This window comes from Rhinolophus ferrumequinum, chromosome 21 (genome assembly GCF_004115265.2).
Source record: "Rhinolophus ferrumequinum isolate MPI-CBG mRhiFer1 chromosome 21, mRhiFer1_v1.p, whole genome shotgun sequence".
In the NCBI taxonomy this organism is placed as follows: domain Eukaryota; kingdom Metazoa; phylum Chordata; class Mammalia; order Chiroptera; family Rhinolophidae; genus Rhinolophus; species Rhinolophus ferrumequinum.
The window spans coordinates 14,028,191-14,049,209 of record NC_046304.1 but is presented as its reverse complement, the minus strand read 5'-3'; the positions used below and the strand labels follow the sequence as shown (position 1 = coordinate 14,049,209).

At 42.7% G+C, this 21,019-nt stretch overlaps 1 protein-coding gene across 2 annotated transcripts; it reads left to right on the top strand.

The window, feature by feature from the left end:
* The first annotated feature begins 1,340 nt into the window (after positions 1 to 1,340).
* Positions 1,341 to 20,901, top strand: TEKT1 (tektin 1). 2 transcript variants are annotated; one of them, XM_033089178.1, is made up of 8 exons: positions 1,341 to 1,467; positions 2,693 to 2,899; positions 8,549 to 8,714; positions 10,862 to 10,990; positions 11,550 to 11,762; positions 13,604 to 13,826; positions 19,025 to 19,221; positions 19,687 to 20,901. In XM_033089178.1, exons 2-8 carry the CDS (start codon positions 2,710 to 2,712, stop codon positions 19,892 to 19,894), a joined length of 1,326 nt encoding a protein of 441 aa, XP_032945069.1. In that variant the 5' UTR covers positions 1,341 to 1,467; positions 2,693 to 2,709; the 3' UTR covers positions 19,895 to 20,901. The 2 variants fall into 2 exon arrangements, with proteins under 2 accessions (XP_032945069.1, XP_032945070.1); XM_033089179.1 differs by having other exon boundaries at positions 11,619 to 11,762; positions 19,687 to 19,941.
* The last annotated feature ends 118 nt before the right edge of the window (positions 20,902 to 21,019 follow it).

Genomic DNA, 21,019 nt, shown 5'->3' with positions numbered 1-21,019 from the left:
GGCGATCCCAGCGTCTGGCCTCCAAGGCGAGGAAACCGCAGAGATCATTCAGGGCTGGCTTGCACCATCAGTTCTCCACCCCTTCTCCCAAGTGGGTGAGGACTCACCCCACAGCGGGCATCTCCCCTGAGAGCTGCTCGCTGTGCTCGGAACACTGAGCGCGCGCCCACCTGCCCGCGCACGCCTGAGCCGGACCACCTTTTTGAGGTGTCGGCGCTAAATCAGTGCTGTTGGGGGGACGCAGGCCCGTTCCCGCCCGGTCACCTTCCCAAAGTGGGAAACCAGGGCACCACAAACTGAACACCGACCTAGGATCCAGATCTGGGTCCTCTCTGGCGAGGGGCACGATGGAAGCGAGCCAAACCGCGCTCCTTAAGTAGCTAGTCGGATAAGGGACAGGAGATATGAATATGCAACACGAGCTCCTCCTCACGCTATTGGAAGGCGGCGTGTTTAATATTCATGAGGCTTTGCGTTTCTCCAGGAGGTTCCCAACGGTTCGTGATGTGTAGGGGGCGGGCTTCGCGAGTCAAATCCTCCTCTGATTGGTAGATCTCAGAGAGAGAGGTTGCCTTCGATTGGCTGGTGTAAGTGCGGTGAAGTGCATAACCTTATATGCGGGAGAGTGGAATACCCACTTTGTGTGTGGACAGGGATCCAGGTCAGTGTTTCCAATCGCATTTCCCTCCACTGTGTATTTTCTTTATTTCCTACACATTAATGCTTTACCAGTACTACAAACATAAAGAATATAATCTGAGCACTGTACTCTTAGTTTGGGAGCTACAATCCGCTCATTTTATCAATGGAGAAACTACTCTGACTCCTAGCTCTGGGTCAGGCCCCCCTCAACCCCGGGGTTGGAGACGGCTGAACGCCTAGGAGCCAGGCTTGGGCCCTGGGTCTAGGTGACTCCTCTCACCTCTTCCTCCTTTCTCCTTCCCCGCGCGACAATCTCAGGAATCGCTCGTATCTCTCCCTGCAGCTCCGGGTCTGTGGTTTAGTAGTCTGGGCCAGCCTGCGGCTGCGAGGGCCTGAAGGCTTCGTCCAGCCCAATCCTACTGTATACCTGGAGAGTCCGAGACCCGGTGGGAGGGAGCAGCGTGACCTGAGGAAACCCAGCCCACGGCCCGGCCAGGGCTAGACGCAGGTCTCCTGAGCCCCAGCTTGGGCTTTTGGCCGCTGTCTCTTGATTGGTGTCCGCGTCTTTGTGATAGGTGAGCTGGCTGAGCATCTGGGCAACCTCTCCCAGGCCACACCCCTGTGTCACGCTTTGGGGACCGCAGAATTCGCGCCTGCGCAGAGCCTTCCGGCAGCTGCTTCGCGGCTGACTCCGCCCCCTTTGCCCAGGTGACGCGTCACCGGTTGCCATGGAGACTGCTCAGTTTACCTGTTCTACAAGAGTCCGGAGTTCTAGTTGGGGTTAAGAGGCTCCAAGTTGGTGTAGTTGTTCTTCGAGGCGCTGAGGTAAGTACACCCTTGGCCCCACCCCATTAATCCTTAACTGCAGCCCTCAGACCTACTCAAAGCCTTGTGCCCGTTGGGATTACGTCTAATTTCGACCTAATTTAGCCCTAATTTTGATTTCTCTGGAGGCTACTCCAGAGTCTTATCCAGAGTTTTGGGTTAAATTTTGAGCCCCACGCTCAGCCAAACTTGGTAGAGGCTATAGGAGAGACTGGACTAAGAAGAAATCGGGAGACTCCATGTTGCCTGAGGAGGCTGGGTGGCCTGGGGTGCTCAGCCAAGATCTGACTAGGTTCCATTCTTGTATGTTTGAAGGGCTTCAGAGATCCAGACGCCCCTAAGGGCAGGCGCTCAGATGTCTGTGTGGGGCAGATTTTAGGCTTGAGGAAGGCAGTTTTCAAAATGAAATCAGAGGTGCGCAGATGAGGTGGAGAAATTTTAGTCTTTCTGTTGCTGCAGGCCTCTGCCTGCTGCCTTCTCATGTGTTCCCCTTCCTGTTCTCTCCTTTGCTTTGTCCTGGGAATTTTTTAGATTCTTTTATCTGCTGAATAGGCTCAATACTCAGTTCGCAGTGTACAGATATCATACTTTCTCATTTTTTTATGAAAACATGTCTGGGTTCATCTCTTTGGCAATGTCTACTAAAATTGAACACTACCCTATAGCACAGCAATTCTAATGAGTCAATAAAAAGGCATGCATGTGTCCACCAAAAGACACGTATGGGAATCTTCATAACATTCTCATGATAACTCCAAACTGGAAACAACCCAAATATCCATAAACAATAAAAAAAGACAGATAAATTTTGGTATATTTATACAATACTATACTACACAGCAACGAGAATGAACAAACTACAACTATATGAACAATACGGATGAATCTTAGCAACATATGTTGAGTGAAAGAAGTCAGATACAAAAGAGTACATACTGTATGATTCCATTTAAATTAAGTTCAAACACAGCAAAACGATAGTGTTAAAAGTCAGGATAGTGGTTACCCTGTGGGGAGGGGGGTGGAGAATAGTGACTGGAAAGAGGCATGAGGTGCTGGTAATGCTTATTTCTTGCTCTGCGTGCTGGCTGCACGGATATGTTCATTCTGTGTACAGGTTATGATATATGCACTTTTTGATATGTGTATATCATGGGAAAAAGTTGACATTTAAAAGAGGACAAATTGCTTTCAGTTAATCTAAAAGAAGTCTGCCTTTGATCAGGACTTTGGAAACCTCAAATGGCCAAACTACTACAAGCTCCACCCAAGTTCCTGCCCTTGGAGTGGCACATTGCTAATAAGGACCAGTACCACAGAGCGGAGGCCGAAAGGTCCCGGTCTGAACGCCTGGTGGCAGAAAGCCAGAGGCTTGTGGATGAAATTGAAAAGACCACAAGAAAGTCTCAAAGTGATGTGAACAAGAAACTAGGTAAGATAAAGCCCTTGGTGTACTTGTGAACATGTCTGGATGAAGCTGTTCAGGTTTAGCTATGCTGTCATTTGCACTTCATGTTCAGAAGTAGCAATGTAGTATCTTGAAATATTAGAGAAAATGTGTATTCTCTAGGTTCTGTGTAAGTTCACTGCACTAAGATAGAGACATAGTAACGCAGTCTGACTTTCAGCCATCTTATCATCTATGATTCATTCATTTGTTGATTTGATACACATTTATTGAACATCTAAGAGCATCTATAGGCTAAGTACTGGGGATATCACAAGGAATGATCGGAGTCAGTACTTTTTAGGGGCTCCTGGCTTGAGGAGGAGAAAAATACAAACATTAATAATTGGAATATAATCAGACAGGTGCAAAAGTAGAATTGGGAAAGACTTCCTTGGGCTGATTCTTAAAGGAAGAGTAATTTTCTCTTGACAATTCCATTCTTAAAAACAGCACTTAAAGGGCAGTGCCCTTAAATAAACGAAACAAAAATAAACATAAAATGAAACAAACAAAACTCCCCAAATGCCAAAAAGTGATAAACCAGAGGTCACAAACTCAAGTGTCTATAACGGTTGGGCAGGTAACATAGGGGGTTGAATAAGACCCCTAATATAATACGGAATGGTGGGGAGGGTGGCAACCTGGAGAATGTGCTCCATCTAAGGAGGTAGCGGCTACTCAATTTCAATCTGTTTTTTCCAAGAAAACTATGGGCCTGATGTTGCCAGATTGTCTGATTTTTTAAAAAGGAAATCTGGAAAGCTGAAATTTTATACATTTTTTAAATGTTGGCAACTGATTTAATGTGTTTATAACATTGGGCAGAATAAACAAAAACACATGAGAGTAAAACTTGGTCTAAGGGTGGCTAGTTTTTCAACCTCCAATAAACCAAAGCTTCTTCAGATCAGTAATGTTACTTAGATATTAGGCATATCCTGATGGGTTGATCTTTTGCCCCTGATATCAGCCTATAGGCAGGCCTGTTCTAAATAATTGTGCACATAGGTAGGTGTTAGAATAAGGATGCACCATTCATTTTTCACAATGATTGTGTTTCACTAGGCATGAGAATAAAGTTTTCAAGGTCTGAAACTTAACTTCATTGATTCATTAACTGATTAAAAATATCAGCTATTTAACATGGCATCATAAAACATCAGATATCTAGGAACTAACCTAACAAAAGATGTGCAAGAGGTCTACACTGAAAACTACAAACCATTATTCAAAGAAGTTAAAGAAAATCTAAATAAGTGCAGAGATATATCAGTTTATGGATTGGAAGATTCAATATTTTAAAGATGACAATTCTCAAATTAATCTGTAGATTCAAATCAATACCAATGAAAATCTCAGCAGGTTTCTTTTTTTTTTGATAAAATTGACAAACTGCTTCTAAAATTCATATGGAAATGCAAAGGGTCAAGAATGGACATGGATATCTTGAAGAAGAACAAAGCTGGAAGACAAAAAATTTTACTGTAGATTCTAAGACCCATTATAAAGCTGTAATAATTAGGACAGTGAGATTTAGGCAAGGATAAACAGATTGACCAATGGAACATAATAGATAGTCCAGAAACAAACCCACACATGTACATTCATTTGATTTATGACAAAAATAGTATTGCAGTATAGCAGAAAAAGGGTAGCCTCTCCAATAAATTGGTCAATTGGAAAAAATTATATTCTGACCCCTAACCCCTACTTCATTCTGTAGATTTTAGACACACACACACACACACACACACACACACACACACACACACACAGGGTGCCAAAAAAATGTATACGTATTTTAAGAAAGGTAAAAACTGTATTAAAATTGTAATATTCAATATATACCGATAACAAAAGATGAATACAAGTCATGTGTATACATTTTTGGCACCCCCGGTGTATATATATAAAATTAAACCTACATGGAGTGCATATCTAAATGGGAAAGGTGAAACAATAAAACTTTTGATGAATGACATCTTTATGACTTGAAGAAGGCAAAGATTTCTTATTCTTAAGCAGGACACAAAGTAACTAATCATAAAAGAAAAAATAATAAATTAGACTACATTAAAATGAAGAATCTTGTTTATCAAAAGACTCCATTAAGAGACTGAAAAGGCAACCCACAGAGTATATTCATATTATATATATTCATATTATATGTATACAAAATATTTATAATATACATAACTGACAAAGGATTTATATCCAGATCATATGTAAGAACTTTTAAAAATAGGGACAAAAAAGGCAGACAACTCAATAGAAAAATGGGCAATAAACTTAACAGATACCTTACAAGTGAGGAAATCTAAACAGTTAATGAGCATATGGAGAGGTGCTTTAATTTCATTCGTCATCAGGGATATACAAATTAAAATCACAGTTCAGATGCCATTACACACTCACCAGAATAGCTAAAATGAAAAAGAAGGGGGAGAAGGAGGAGGAAGAGGGGGAGAAGTTTTTAAATAAGAGGGGGAGAAAATAAGGAAAAAGAAAAATAACAAGTATCAGAGAAGATGTGGAGCAACCAGAACTCTCATACCCTACTGGAGGAAATGTAAATTGGAAAATTTATGCTGTGAACATTGGAAGTGTAACCATTCTGGAAAGCTTTGGCAGTATCTACTGAAGCTGAACATATGCGTACACTTTGACCTAAATGTTCCACGTTTAGGTATATACCCAATAAGATTCTTACATATGTTTACCAAAGGTATATGCTGCAAAGCAGTTCTTTTGTAATAGCACCAAACTAGAAACTATCCATGTGCTCATCGACAATAGTGGTTGGACAAATCTCAAGGAGGCTGAGAGCTGAACAGAAACACATTTGAACTGGCGAATTGAAGATTACCGGTGACGTTTTAGATAGCAGGTCCAGTAGGGTAGTGGAGGATGCAAGGTGAGGGTGGAGTCAATTACAAAGTGTGAGTGGGGAGAATTCAGTTTCCATGGTGGATGGAACACGTGTATTTATCTTCCATTCCTTTCAAAATTCCAACAAAGTAGTAGTAAAGCATTAATGAAAGTATGCCTCAAGGATGTGAGAGAGAGACAGAGAGACAGGGAGAGAGAGCAAGAAGGGGTAGCAATATTAGACAAATAACGAAGACAAGATTTTGGAAACTAGAAAGCAAAAGGTCAAGTGGTAACACACTTACGGACTGCAAAAAGCCTGGGTAGGTAGAGGACAGTAAGAAGCTAGACAATTCACGTTACAAATTCAGGCTGCAGAAACCTTGAAATGCTTAAAATTGGAAGCATCCTATCACCTCGGAATAGAGCTGGAAACAAGATAGGTTGAAAGTCTTTATAAAGAGCCACTAACTCCAATCTGTCTCTCCCTCCCCCAACAGAAGGCTAAAGGCTAAAGAATTCAATGAGAGTCTACTCACTGAACAGTAACTCTTCAAGCTCCAGGTTCCCAGGATGCTGGTCACCAGGCTTATACCCTCAGAAAGGAAATTGGAAGATTTCTCTATGGAGAAAGTAACTAGTTGAAAGGAACAATCTATAGATAATAACATTTGGGGATTCTCCAATGAAATGCCTGGGCCCTGCCTGATCTCTCTAGACAATAAAGCGTTCTGGTTGACAATCCCTGTCCCAGCAGACAGAACTTCCAGTTAACGACATAACATTTTATTCTTAAATGTACTCAGATGAAATCACCAAACATTTGAGGAAAGCCTGTAACAGGAAAGATACCAAAACAAAGAAACACACACACACACACACACACACACACACACACACACACACACACACACACACAGAAACTCAAGAAACCGCCAGTGTGCAGAGCAAAAGAGAAAAATACACTATAAGATCCTCAGAAAACTTAGAGAAGATATTATATCCATGGAACAAGAGGAGGAGTTTTAAAAAAGAACATTCAGAGAACAAGAAAGTGTTCTTGGAAATTAAAAATATGAGAGCAGAACATTTTTAAAAATCAGAAGAGTTGAAAGATAAAATTGAAGAATCTCCAGGAATTAAAAAGAGAGAGAGAGAGAGAGAGAGAGAGAGAGAGAGAGAGAGAGAGAGAGAGAGAGAGAGAGAGAGAGAGTTACATAGGTCACAGGAGAGAAATGATAAGAAAATTAGAGGATCCATTTGGGAGGCTACATATTTAACAGGAGTTCCAGAAAGAGGACAGAGAAAATGGAGGACAGGAAATCATCCATGAGAGAATACAAGAAAATTGCCTAGAAGGAAAGGATCTAGGTTTTCAGATTAAAAGGGCATGCCTCGTGTCTGGCATAATAATTAAATAAAGTTGAGGCCAGTATGAAATTTTAGGACACTAGGAAAATAGGGAAGAAATTCCTAAAAGCTTTTTAGGTGACAGATTATACAAAGAATCAGGAATCAGAATGGCATCAGACCTCTCAACAGAAATGCTGGGAACAAGAAGGAAATGAAACAATGCCATCAAAATTCTAAATGAAAATTGTTTGTAACCTATTAATCTATACACAGTCAAATATAACTGACTGATGAGGGCAGAATAAAGGCATTTACAGACTTGCAAGGCATTTTATTTCACATGCATCCATTTCTTAGGAGGTTCCTGAAGGATGTGCTTCAGCACATTGAAGGAGTATACCAAGAAAGAGGAGGAAAGGAAATCCAGGAAACAGAAACAATAGACTACTTGATGGGTTTGAATATATTGAGAGGATATTTATACACTAACCCCCCCTTATTTGTGGGAGATACATTGTAAGACAACCAGTAGATGCCTGAAACTATGGATAGTACCCAACCCTATGCAAAAACACACTATGTTTTTTCCTAAACATACATACCTTTTCACTTAAAGAAAGCATATATGGCTTCTCTTTGGCATATCTGAATTGCCAGCACCGCTACTATTAGGCCTATTATTACCATTATTAAGTAAAATAAGGATTACTTGAACACAAGCACTGGGATACCATGACAGTGGATCTGGTAACCCAGACGGCTACTTAGTGATAGCCAAGATGGCTTCTAAGTGACTAACCATCAGGTAGTGTATATAGTATGGATATGCTGGGCAAAGGCATGACTCGTCCCAGGTGGGATGGAGCAGGATGGTACAAGATGTCATCATGCTACTCAGAACTGTGCGTAATTTAAAACCTATGAGTTGTTTGTTTCTGGAATTTTCCATTTAATATTTTTGGACTGCAGTTGACTGCGGGTAACTGAAACTGTGGAAAGTGAAACTGCTGATAAGGGGGCACTACTGCAGCTCTATCAGAAAGTATGAAGAAAAATTAGTAATAAATATGTAGAAAGTAAAGCAAAAATACAATTATTAATCCCTCCAAAAACAAGAAGTTGTACAAGAAAAGAAATTTATCATAGTATACTGCATGGTTCAGGCATTGAAGACAACAAGTGTAGAATGATCTTTGGATTAATTTGGTGTTGAAAGTAAGAAGAAATATACCACCCTCCCTCCCTTCTTGTTAATAAATGTTTATAAAGATGAAAAGATGCCCAAGTAGCACAGCTCTAAGAAACGAAGAACATATCTCAGGTATTTAGCAATAGTCTTCAGGTTTCTAATGCAAAAGTTGGCTCAAGTGGGAGTAGATTAACCCTGGTGAACTTCTCTGTGTGCTTCAGAACAGAGACTTGAGGAAGTCAAGTTCTGGAAGAAGGAGTTAGATGACAAACTTGAGCAGCTTGTGTATGTGACTGAAGATCTACTCACATATCAGACCAGATTGGAGAAAGCCCTGGAGAGCTTGAAAGAGCCCTTGCACATCACTCAGACGTGTCTGGAATATAGGTAGGAGGGAAGTTTCCTCCAATGAATCATCTGTTGTGAGAAATGAAATGCTGGGTGGTAGAAGCTGCCTGTGCTCGGTGGTGGGCTAGATGGGGCAAATGAGCATGTGCTCCTTTAGAGCCTGAAATTATCTCGGCATGAGGGTGCTGCTGGGCAGTGCAAGGAGCACTGGACTGGGTTTATGTCTAAACTCTGCTCTTGACTAATTAACTTAAATATAAGTTAGGACTAGGTTTGGCAGTGGGTCATCAGAAAACCGCAAAATAACACTGCCCTTAAATAAGACAGTTTCTTCCTCTCTCACATTTAAGGAATCTGGAGCTAGTTCAAGCTTGGCATGGTGTGCCACAGTGTCAGGGTCGCAGGCCTTTTCTATCTTGTTGCTCCATGGCACATGGCTTTTACTCCTAAGGTTACCTCGTGATTCAAGATGGCAGCTAGAGCTCCAGCCATTATGTCTACATTCCAGCAAGCAGGAATAATTAGGGTTTGGCATTCCCCATTTCTACTTCTATCCTATTGACCAGAACTTAGTCACATGACCACACCAATAGAAACCCGAGAAATAAATGGTAGCCTTTATTTTGGGCGGGCAGAGCAGGTACTATAGTTACTAGAGGACGAGAAGTCTGCTCCAATACACAGAGGCATATGGGAGCACTTTGTCCAAGAGCACTGTGCAAACATACACGTTATTATAATTTCTTTCCTAGAAGTCCTAGGAGTAGGATGACTCTCTCTTCTCTGGGGTCATGCTAATGATTTCCAGACCTGTTCCCTGTTGCAGGCCTCGCTGGTGTGCCCTAACAGGTCTTCTTGCTACCAGCATAGCCCGCTCCAATCCAGTCCATCATCCACACTGGCTGTTGAGTGAACTTTTCCCAATGCACATTTTTAAAACTCATTTAAATTACAACCCCATACCCCAATTCCTTCAAGATGCAGTTCAGACTTCTTAGCCTGGCAAACAAGGCTCATCACGACGGGAGCTCCAGTGACCTCTCCGGGCCCGTACCTCATCGCCAACAGTGGGAGGTGCTTAGGTGTGCCGAGCTCCTTACATTTCCCCAAATGCACCATGGCTCTGGCCACACTGTTCTCTCTTCCTGCAAAGCCCTGTTCCTTCCATGAGCTTAGCCAGGGCCCTCTGCAGCAACCAGGCAGCAATCTCCCAGGCAGCCAGATTTCGAGAGTGTGGGGAGCAAAGGGAAGTAGAGGTGATCCAAGAGCCCAACATCCAATTAGCTGAAGTCTACACCTAAGGATGATTCGAATGTAGATGTTGCTAAATCGATTGAGGACATGCTGCTACGTGCCTGGTATGGTGCTGCCTGCTTTTATATCTCATCAGTTCCTTGCCACGGCCCTGTGAAGTACCAATTATCCCTATTTCACAGAAGAGGAAAGCAAGGCACAGAAAAATTATACAACGTGCCTGAGGCCACACAGCTGGTGAGTGGTGGAGCCTTCCTCCCAGGCATTATCACGCAGAGTAGGAAAGAACAAAATATCAGGCAGTGACTCGTCAATTTGGGGAGTAACAGCACAGTGGTTAAAAGCATGTGGAATGCCCAGTTCTGTGACATTGGGCTAAACCTCTCTGAAACTCAGTTTCCTCACCTGTACTTGTAAAGGGCTAATGAAGTGAGACCCTTCGTATGCAAAGCTCAGCACAGTGCCCGACACCTCCTAAGAGCTCAGTAGTGGGGGTGATACTAATGTTGGCATCAAGATCAGTATTATTATCATAAAGCATCTTTCTGGAGTCAAATCCTTGTCAAAAAATGGAACTAGAGTCAAGGAAGGTAAACCTATGTTTTGAAATCTTAAGCCTAAAGAAATGTTTCCAGTAAATCGGTAAGAAGGAAAAGGCTTCAGAACTGATGGCCAAATTAAGGGGGAAATGTCTACCTGGCATTTTTCATTCAGAGCAAGTGACCAGTCACCGATCCATTTTTCTTCGTTGCGTTTTTGGATTCTTTCAGGCTCAAAGACACCCGTTAGCATACACCCCCCGGCCACGTCATCCAGGCGGATTGGGTGCTACTCAAACTAGTTGTCCAGATGGCTTCAAATGTCAGATGTTAGCAAATACTGAGTTGCCTCCCTCTGCACGTTGCATTGACCTGCTGCCTCTCTCTGGTCAGGGAGAAGCGAGTTGGCATTGACCTGGTGCATGATGAAGTGGAGCAGGAGCTGATCAAGGAAGCTGAGATCATCCGGGGGGTGATGGCCCTGCTGACCCGCAGCCTGGAGGAGACGACCGAGCAGATCAGGTCTTGCTGTGCGGGTCCACCCTCCGCGTCTCCACTGAGCGTATCTAGAAAAGGCAGTGCCCACAAAGCCTGGGCTCCATGGCACGGAAAGAATGGGGTTTAATACGCCTACGAGCGCTTTCCATGCCTGGAGGTGGCCTGGGAACACTCAGCCTGAGTCCTGGACAGCCTCCCATACAGGACAGTCCCCCTCTGGTGGTGGGTGGCGATGTCCGGATTTCACCCGTGATTATAAACTGGAGGGCGCTGGAGCCGGTTTGCCCCCCCACCCCCCGCAGGGCTGATCTCTCTCATAGAGTATGCCACATTGGTGACATCAGAAAATGTCACAGTTGGAGGAAGGATATTGAAGTCCAGGCTTGGTTACTTTAATTTGTCACCAAGCATCTAATGGTGTGTGTATATATATATATGTGTGTGTGTATATATATATATATATATATATATATATATATATATATATATATAGTAGGAAGGGGGAGGTAGGAGATGGTGATGGAAGGTGGGGGAGGGAGTGCCGCCATCCTGTACTGGACCTAGCTTTAGCTTCATTTTCCAGGGTCTCCCGAGAAACTGTAGGTGCCGCCTGGGCATTCCAGAGAGAGACACCTTCACCTTCTCGCTTCAGGCTGAACCGCTCTGCAAAGTACAATCTTGAAAAGGACTTGAAGGACAAGTTTGTGGCCCTGACCATTGATGATATCTGTTTCTCACTCAATAACAACTCACCAAACATCAGATATTCTGAGAACGTCGTGAGGGTTGAACCAAAGTGAGTGGTGGCCTGGCCATGCTGTCTTCCTCCCTGCTGTGTAATGTCGCAGTGCTTCTCAGCCAGGCAGGCAGGACCTAGCACATCATCCGGACAGCAGGCCGGAGATAGGAGGAGGCAGGCTTGGGACAGTGGCAGGTGCTGAGTGGTGACCACTCTGAGAAGGGCCAGAGGTTCCAGGTTAGGCCCCACTTTAAGAATGTCTGATATAAAAATCTTTAAACATTTAAATTTTATTCTTTTACCTATTTGTGTCTTTAATAAGGAAAAGAATCTAAAAATGTATAAAGGACAAGTTAATAATTTCCCTCTATCTACCCCTTTACATTATTACCCCTTGAAATAGCCAGTGTTATTTGTATGTTCATACAAACGTAGGTATACACTCGCACACACACACAAATTTTGTTTTGTTGACAAAAATGGGGTTATACTATGTACCTTTCCTGCAATGTCTAACTTATAGTTTCAATTAACATTCCATCACAGACCTAACTCATTCTAACTTTTAAGCCTTCTTTTTTGAGGTAAAACATACATGTAGAAAAATACACCAATAATAATAAGCTTACAGTTTAATGAATTATCATTGTATTAGTTATCTTTTGCGGTATAACAAGTTATCCCCAAACTTAGCTTAAAATGATAAACATGTATTGTCTCATAGTTTCTGTGGGTCAGAAACCCAGGCCCTGCTGAACTAGTGCCCCCGGCTCACGTCTCAGGAGGCTGTAGTCAAGCTGTTTCCTGGGCTGTGGTCTTATCTGAAGGCTCGACTGGGTAGGGGTGGCGGTCCACTTCAGACCCATGTAGCTATGGCAGGCCCTGCCATGTGAGACTTTCCCTGGGGCTGTCTCAGGACGTGGCAGCTGGCTTCCCCCCCAGTGAGTGAGCCAAGAGGAAGCAGGAGGGACAGTGCACCCAAAACTAAGGCCGGGATCTCTTTTTAACCTAATCACAGAAATGACACCTCATCACTTTTATTAGTGAGAAATGGGTCCATGAGTTCCTCCCACAACTCAAGGGGGAGGCTTATACAAATGTGTGAATATCAGGAGGCAGGGGTCATTGAGGGCTATCTAATTAGGTGACACTAATCACAGTGACCAGTCCCTGTGGAACCACCAACCTGGTCGAGAAATGAAACATTACCACCACCACAGAAACCCCCACCCTCTTGATCAATTTTCTCTCTTGATCAATTTTCTGCCTTTCCTTTCCAAAGGTAACCACATTCCTGACTTCTAATAGGTTTGGTTTGCCTGCTTTTATGCTTATTAAGTAGCATCATATACTATCTATTTTGTGCGTGTATCAGTGTTTTTCCAATCAACATTGAGATTGATCAGTGTTGTTACATAAAACAGTTCCTTGTTAAACTAGCAATTTATTCACTTACTGGTTTATATCAATATGGACTCAGTGTTTCCCATCTTATTCATTGTGTTATAATCTGTTACTACTATTACTTATTTTGATGCTCAAATTGTCCTTATCTGTGTGATCTTGAATAAGTTACTCCAACTTTCTGAGCCTCAGCTTTCCTCCTCTGTAAAATGGGGGTTATAAAAGTTAGCTCGTTAGGCCATTGTGTGGATTAAAAGAGATAACATCTGTATAGTGCTAGTCCAGTGCCTGGCACAAAGCAGGTTTCCCCAAAGTGACAGCTGTTGCCACTGACAGACCACTGTTCGCTCTGCCTGGCAGTGGGGAAACATTCTAGGTGCTTCTGGTGGTGGAGGTAGGCTTAGGTTCCAGTGGACTTCCAGGAGCTTGTCCCCTCCCCACCCCCCCTTCCCAGTCCAAATATGCTGTGAATGAAGGCATGGGTTCTGTTTCAGCTCTGTGAGTCTGGAGGACTGGTTAGACTTCTCCAACACCAACGTGGAGAAGGCTGACAAGCAGAGGAACAACTCCCTGACGCTGAAGGCCCTGGTAGACCGAGTCCTGTCCCAGACGGCCAACGACCTGCGCAAGCAATGCGACGTGGTGGACACAGCATTCAAGAATGGGCTGAAGGAGACCAAGGATGCCAGGGACAAGCTGGCCATTCATCTGTCCAAGGTGAGCTCCCTGCAGGGAACATGGAAGAACATACTTAGGTTTCACCATGGAAACCTGGAACATCCTCAGCACCAGGCCGCTGGTCTTCTGCACTTGTGATCTTGGGAGCAAGGGTCATTGACATCTCTCCATCTTGGCAGCAGGCTTTGGGTTTTGGGGGCCTCCTTTGTCACTCATTGTTGCAAAGCACAAGGCATCTTCTCACTCTGGGCCTCAGTTTCTCCTTCTGTGAAATATGGAGATGTACTATATGGTTTCAGATCTTATTTATGATTCTGAAGTTCCATGAGTTGAATGCAACCAGTTTCTCTAAACCCAGCTGTGACTTCGGGCTTCTGGCTGGTAGTCTCTCCTATTTACCAGTGGTGTGCCGATAAACTGGCTCTCAGGAAAAAAAGGCCCTGTTTTGTAGAACGTGCAGATTTTCAGGGTACACGTGTAAATACTTCCACCACGGTTGATTTCAAGCTACCCATTTAACAATGGTCTGGCAAAGTTCCTGAATATTTAACTACGAGAGCCCACACGACCCTGCTTCAGTACACTTCCCTCACCTGCAGAGACCCCTGGATCCTGAGTGTATGTGACCATCCCACAGGCTAAACTCAGCGACACTGAGAAGTCAAGTCTAGTAGAACAAGTGCGGGATTTGGACTGAAGATAATGTGGACCCAAATCCGGTCTAGTGACAGACAAGCTGAGTGCCTCACGCAGATCCCTCAAGCTCTCTGAGCCTCGTGTCTCACCTGTAACATGGGAACAGAAACCCAACCCTTGATTTTACTGATGGTGAAAGTGAGATGTGGAGAGCAGAAGGATCCAGGTGACAAGGTGCATTGCTGTCAGCCTGGGACTAGAGCCCAGGCCTGCTCGACTCCCAAAGCCTGGTCCTCCGGTTGTATTCATACCCTGCCCTCCTGAAACTCAGAGTCTAGTTGTCAGACCAGATTTATTTATGCAAAGAGCAGGGCAAGCTAGAATGTAATTAAAGGTCATTGTGTGATAGTATTTCCCATTAAAATCTATTGCAAATTTTGATCTGTGAATGCTGATCTGTAATGAGATTTTATATATTTCATCTTTGAAAATGTCTTTTAATTCAGATAGGTACTGCCAAGAACTGATAGCAATCTACTAGCATATGATAATTGAACATATTTATCGCTTGGAAGGCATTTATAGAATTCTATTAGATTCTTCTCCTGATATTGGCCTTTTAGCACGTCGTTGCATTTCAGATTAGTCACTTCCAGTTGGAACATATGTAGAAGCTTTTCAATTGTTCAGTTAAGTGGATTTTGATATATGAAAATTTCCTTTGCACTTGCTTTGATATCAGAAAACAAACAAAAACCCACTGCTGGAACTTGGGAAATATATCTGCTACTACAAATCTGTGTGGGAATGGAGGTCTTACTTCTTGTTTTAACTTTTGACAGCACAGGAAGTGTATAAAGCATCTTGATATTATTTGTAATTCAAACTACGTTAGTTGTTGAAATGACTTGACTGCTTTGCGTTTAAGTGCTGTCTTACCTTGTGAATTTAGGTTGGATTCATTAAGAAATAGTATTAAGTCTGCAGCAGAAGTTAACTTCCAAAGCTGTTCAGTGTTTGATAACAGTGGTCGAGGGTGGTAGTTCTTGTTCAGAAAAATTTCAGTCTTGGCTATGAGCTAAAAATAAATCACAAGAAAATGTTGCCACTGCTAAACCATTGAATTGCTGAGTACTAGGCACGTCAGGATATTCATCTTCTATTTCTGACAAAAATTCACAGAATTGACAATTGTCAAATCCGTGAGAGCTAATGAAGTTCACTGTTGATGCTATTGATTCAATAACACATGATCCCAATATTTTCTGCAAAGTAGTTTCTGATGAATAATACTATGAATAACCAGAGGCTTTAAATAGCTTACATTTCCACAAGCTCTGTAAATATGTTCAACCAAGCCTTTTTCTGCTCCACATATATTTGTACCATCATCAGCTATAACACTTCTTAGCAGATTCTACTTCAGTTTGCATTGAATCAGTGTTTTCTCAACTTTTTGAAAATATCCTCACCTGTAGTTATTTCATGGAACCATTCATAGAGGCTGATTCTTTAGTCACTTCAAATGCAGCACTGACTCCTTGAATAAACAATTGAGCAGCATCAGAACACCTGCCAAATCATGAAGAGCAAGAGAAAAACCATCCAAAATCGTGTGCCTTGTTTTTTAACTGACTATTGATGCTGTTCCCAATGTCCTTAATTCTTCAAGCAACTATTCTTGCAGAAAGACTAATAGTCTTAAACAAATTTATATTCTCTGGACACACTTCCTCAGCTGCTGCAATCAAACATGATTTAATTAACTCACCATTGGCTTTCCTTGCTTGGATAACAAATGAGCCACTTGGAACCTTACTTTGATAATAGCCTTATTTTCATTTTTGTGAAGAAAATCTGCAGTGATGAGATACTCTGTTTTACGTTTCTAATTTTTCTGATCATTGTTCTCCTGTGAGTTGGGAATATTGTGATGTATGGTTGACATCTGGTAATGACGTATGCTGTATTCTTCCAGCACAGCTGTACTGTCATTGCATAATAAACACAATGCTTTGCTATCTAATTAACAAAATCTACACTTCACTCCACCTTAAAGGTGCCATACACAAAGCTCGAAGCTCGCTTTTTTTGTTTCAGCATGATGAATATGTACTGGTCATAAAAAAATAAAGTAAGATGTCACTGTATGGTGATACACGTAGCAGTTGGAAACCTGTCAAGTTATAACTGTGTCATTGGGATTTGTAATACTCTGGAAGCAACACAAAGCAATGAGAGTATGGCATACACAGACTGTTGCAACTTCTTAACTCTGCTGCTGTGGAGTTAAAAGTAGCCATATATAAATGAACAAGCATGGCTGTGTTCCAATAAAACTTTATTTATGGACACTAAAATTTGAATTTTATGTAATTTTCACATGACACGAAATAGTCTTCTTCTTTGACTTTTTTCAACTACTTAAAAATATAAAAAGAGAATAGAAAGACAAGCCACAGACTGGGGGAAAATATTTCGAAAACACATATCTGATAAAAGATTGCTATCCAAAATACACAAAGAACTCTTAAAACTCAATAATAAGAAAACAAACAGCCCGATGAAAAAATAGGCATACTTCCCGCTCAGTTTTGCTGTAAATTTAAAACTGCTTTAAAAAATAAAGTCTATTAATTTAAAAAACATTCTTATTTCAGTTTGTACAAAAACAGGTGGCAGACTGGATTTGGCCCATAGGCCACAGTTTGTTGATTTTTGATCTAGCCTGTAGTACTAGTAGTTTTGTTTTAAGGAATCTGTGTATTTTGGATATTTTAAGTATTTGTAGAATTTAAGAGGATTTGGCCTGTTGTTTTAAAAATTATAACACAATATGTAATTAAATAATTTAGTCTTATGATTTTAGTTGAAATTTTAAGTTTGAAGACATGGTTATAATATGTTAAAATATTTAAGAGAATTTAAGATTAATCATTTTTTACTAGTTTACTAGATTGATGAGCTCTTTTAAGAACTTCAGAAGGCCTTGTTTGTTAAGACAACTCAAGTGTTTTTACAAAGTATTATATCAAATTTATAAATGCTACATATTTGTTATATGTCAAATTTATAAATGCTGCTTTAAATAAAGGATTTTATTTAAAGGATTTTAATTAAGCTCGAAATGGGAGCAACTATCAGTCAAAATCAATTTAAAGTTATTGTTAACATTGGCTAAATTTAAAAATAGTATAATATCTGTGAACTGAACTTAAGAAAAGCTTAAGAAATGGTAAGAAAAGGCTTAGGAAAACCAAATGCAATGTGTGGACCTCATTTGGATTCTAATTTGACAAATCAACTCTTACAAAAAAATATGGGACAATCAGGGGAATTTGAACACTAGATATTGGATAATATTAAAGAATCATTCCTTTGTGGATGTGTGTGTGAGAGAGACAGACACACACACAAAGGTATTGTAGTTAGGTTAAAAGACAATCAGAGTCCTCATATCTTAGAAATATATACTCAAGTATTTAAGACTGAAGTGATATAATAGCCGGGATTTGCTTTAAAATAATTAAGCTTATGGGGAGGAGTGGAGAGAGGGGGTTACAGATGAAAAAGATTGTCCATGTGTCGATCATTGCTTAAATTGATGATGAGTTCTTGAGGTTCATTATACTAGCTAGTTTGTGTATGTTTGGAATTTTCCATGATGTAGTTTTTTTTTTTAAGCTTAAGGAAGAAATAAAATTTTAAACTAGTTAAATATTAATCTAAAAACCCAAGTAACTTTTCCCCCCCTTCTTCTGTCCCCCTCCCCCCACTTCAATTGAAGCCATTGTTTCTCAGTCTAGTTGTGTAGGACACAGCTCCCTGGCCCACGCTGGTATGATGAGTCTTGCGCTCCCCCTGGCTGAGGCAGTCCGTCGCCAGTCATCGGTCGGCCACTCAGGGCAGCTCTTGCTGGCCACTGGAAGCTCACAACCGCACACGGTAGCCCACGGCAGCTCATGGCATCCCAGCTCCAGGGAGAGCTGTTGTTCACAGTCTTAGCTGTAGAGGGTGCAGCTCAGGGGCCCATGTGGGAATTGAACCGGAGATCTTGGCGTTAGGAGCACGGCGCTCCAACCACCTGAACGACTGGGCCGTAATCTGGGCCCCAAGTAACTGGGCCCCAAGTAACTGTTAAGTAATCTTTTCTGTGCACAAAGCCATCTTCAAAGAAACCAATGAAACTTAGATTGAACTGCTCACACTTTTCTCAGGCTTCTAAGGGGCAGAACTGGTGCTAGTAGGTAGATTGATAAGGAAATAGGCAGCTTTCTGCTCATGATACAAAGGTAAATGGACAGCCTCCAGCCTTTGCTGAGGGCATTCTCCAGTGGATTCACATTATTTAGGAAGGAGATGAGGCAACAATGACCAGTCGTGTCCAGTCCATCTGTGAGGTTTGGAGGTTGGGTTGCTTCCCCACCAGCAATCACTGCCATAGGGAAGAGAGATCCGACTCATTGTGGGGCCCTGCTTGGGTAGAAGTCTGAGGTCCCCTTTTCCTAACTTACACCATCACAAGAGACCTCTGGAGAGTGTCTGCTGTTGAGTTTTGAGGAGCCCAACTTGGTCTCACCTACTCTAATCCTGTTTGTAAGGTCATGGAAGAGATTGCTTCCCAGGAGAAAAATGTTACAGTTCTTGAAAAAGCCATCCTTGACCAAGAAGGTCCTGCCAAGGTGGCTCATACACGCCTGGAGACCAGGACATGTCGGCCTAATGTGGAGCTGTGTCGCGATGTGCCCCAGTATCGGCTGATCAAGGAGGTTCATGAGATCACCCACAACATTGCAAGGTAGGCTGGCAGCCGGTAGGTGCAGCGCCACTGGGGGTCCATTTAAACCTGGACTGTGAACAGGCCTAGGCAGTGTCATGGTGGGTGACGCCTGGGCATGAGCACATTTGCATCTATAATGTTTGAGGGGTTCCTTTCTACGCGTAGAGAACGGTCAAGGATTTCCTTTCTAACAACACCCGCCATTTGCTGCCTGCAGGAAATAGAGCCCCGTGTTTCAATGTTTCCAAAGAAGTCCAAGTCCAGATGTTTAGGTAAAATGTACAGTTTTAAATGTTGGCAGTCATGTTGTCTGGTGAATCCGGCCCATGGCCACCAATTTGAAATCTCTGTCTTAAGGAGGAGTGAGGGAGAAGTATATATCAATTTGGCTTCTGTACTGAACACATCAATACGTTTTTTTCCCCCCTAACCTAGCGATGCAGAGTGATAAACGATTCCCTTCTGTTCTTTCTCTTCTCCTAGATTAAAGGAAACATTGGCCCAAGCTCAGGTGGAGCTGAAAGGGCTGAATCGCAGACAACTGGCGCTGCAGGAGGAGATCCAGGTCAAAGACAACACCATCTACATCGATGAGGTGTTGTGTATGAACATGAGGAAGTCCATTCCGCTGCGGGAAGGGGATGAGTTTGGGCAGTGGGCCGGGGGTCTCAGCCCCGACGCCGTCTGCTAAAAGTAGGGATCATTCAGAGTCTCATTAAACAGTGTCATAAAACAGTAGGTAGTACGGAAGAACTCTCATTCCAGGACGGCGGCACTGCCAGTCAGCCCGCCACAACCTCTTGGCCAGGTTTCCAACCTGCTCAGCAGCTGAGATTTGCGTGCAAGCCTCCGTACTGCTGGTGCTGCTGCTGGGGTGGTGTTTTGACAGTGAAATTCCATGTATTAGCACAGGCCGTTCCCATAATATTGCAGGACTTGGGGCTTTGGGGAGGCGTCCAAGACAGTTTAGTTCAGATTCATTTCAGTTCAGTAGTTGGGCTGGACCCCTGATTCCACAAGAGGGGGATGCACACATTTCTCTCTGCTCTCCAGATTCCTTTTCCCCTGAAAACACTGTGACTGCTGACTTAGACCTAGACTGGCCCATAGGAAGCCTCTTCAAGTCTTCCAGAGCGTAGGTGGGAGGGGAGCAGCCGCTGGTCAGGAGGCCTCTTCCGCCTTCCCCAACACCTGTAGGTGTCTCTCTCGGCCTTGAATAGGCTTTCCTCTGGGAGAAACGATGAAGACAGGATAGGGCCAAACGGCCCGCCAGCTCTTAGAAAGTCAGTCTAGTGGTGGGGCTTGAGGGGTAGGTGGGCCAGGTGGCTGTTGTCTGCAGTCATGGGGGACAGAGGGAGGACATCGCTGCTTCACAAGCTGGAGGAAGGCCGAAGGGAACCAGGGGAACTGCATGTCAGCGGTGGGGTGGGCGGCTCTGGCAGGAGGAGTTCAGAGTGACACTCTGGGAAGGTTAGAGGTGGCAGCAAGTGTTCAATAAATACAAGCCATTTTTAATAGTCCCCACTCCCAGACCCGCATGATTTGTGCATGGTAGTACTCATGGCATAGGCTCAGTTTCATATAATTGTTTTCTTCCTTAATCATACACTGCAAATAGCTTTCCATGTTGCTATATCATCTTTATAATTACTTTAATGGTTACATATCTCTTTAAAAGTTTTCACCAAGACTATTTCCATATGCCTACTTTTTTTCTTTCCCAAAGAGAGCTCAGCTTATAGCTGGCTGCCTTCTGCTGAGTCATAGCAGCTCAAGAATACATCTAGTGACTCTCAAAGAAAGACCTTTGCTGTGG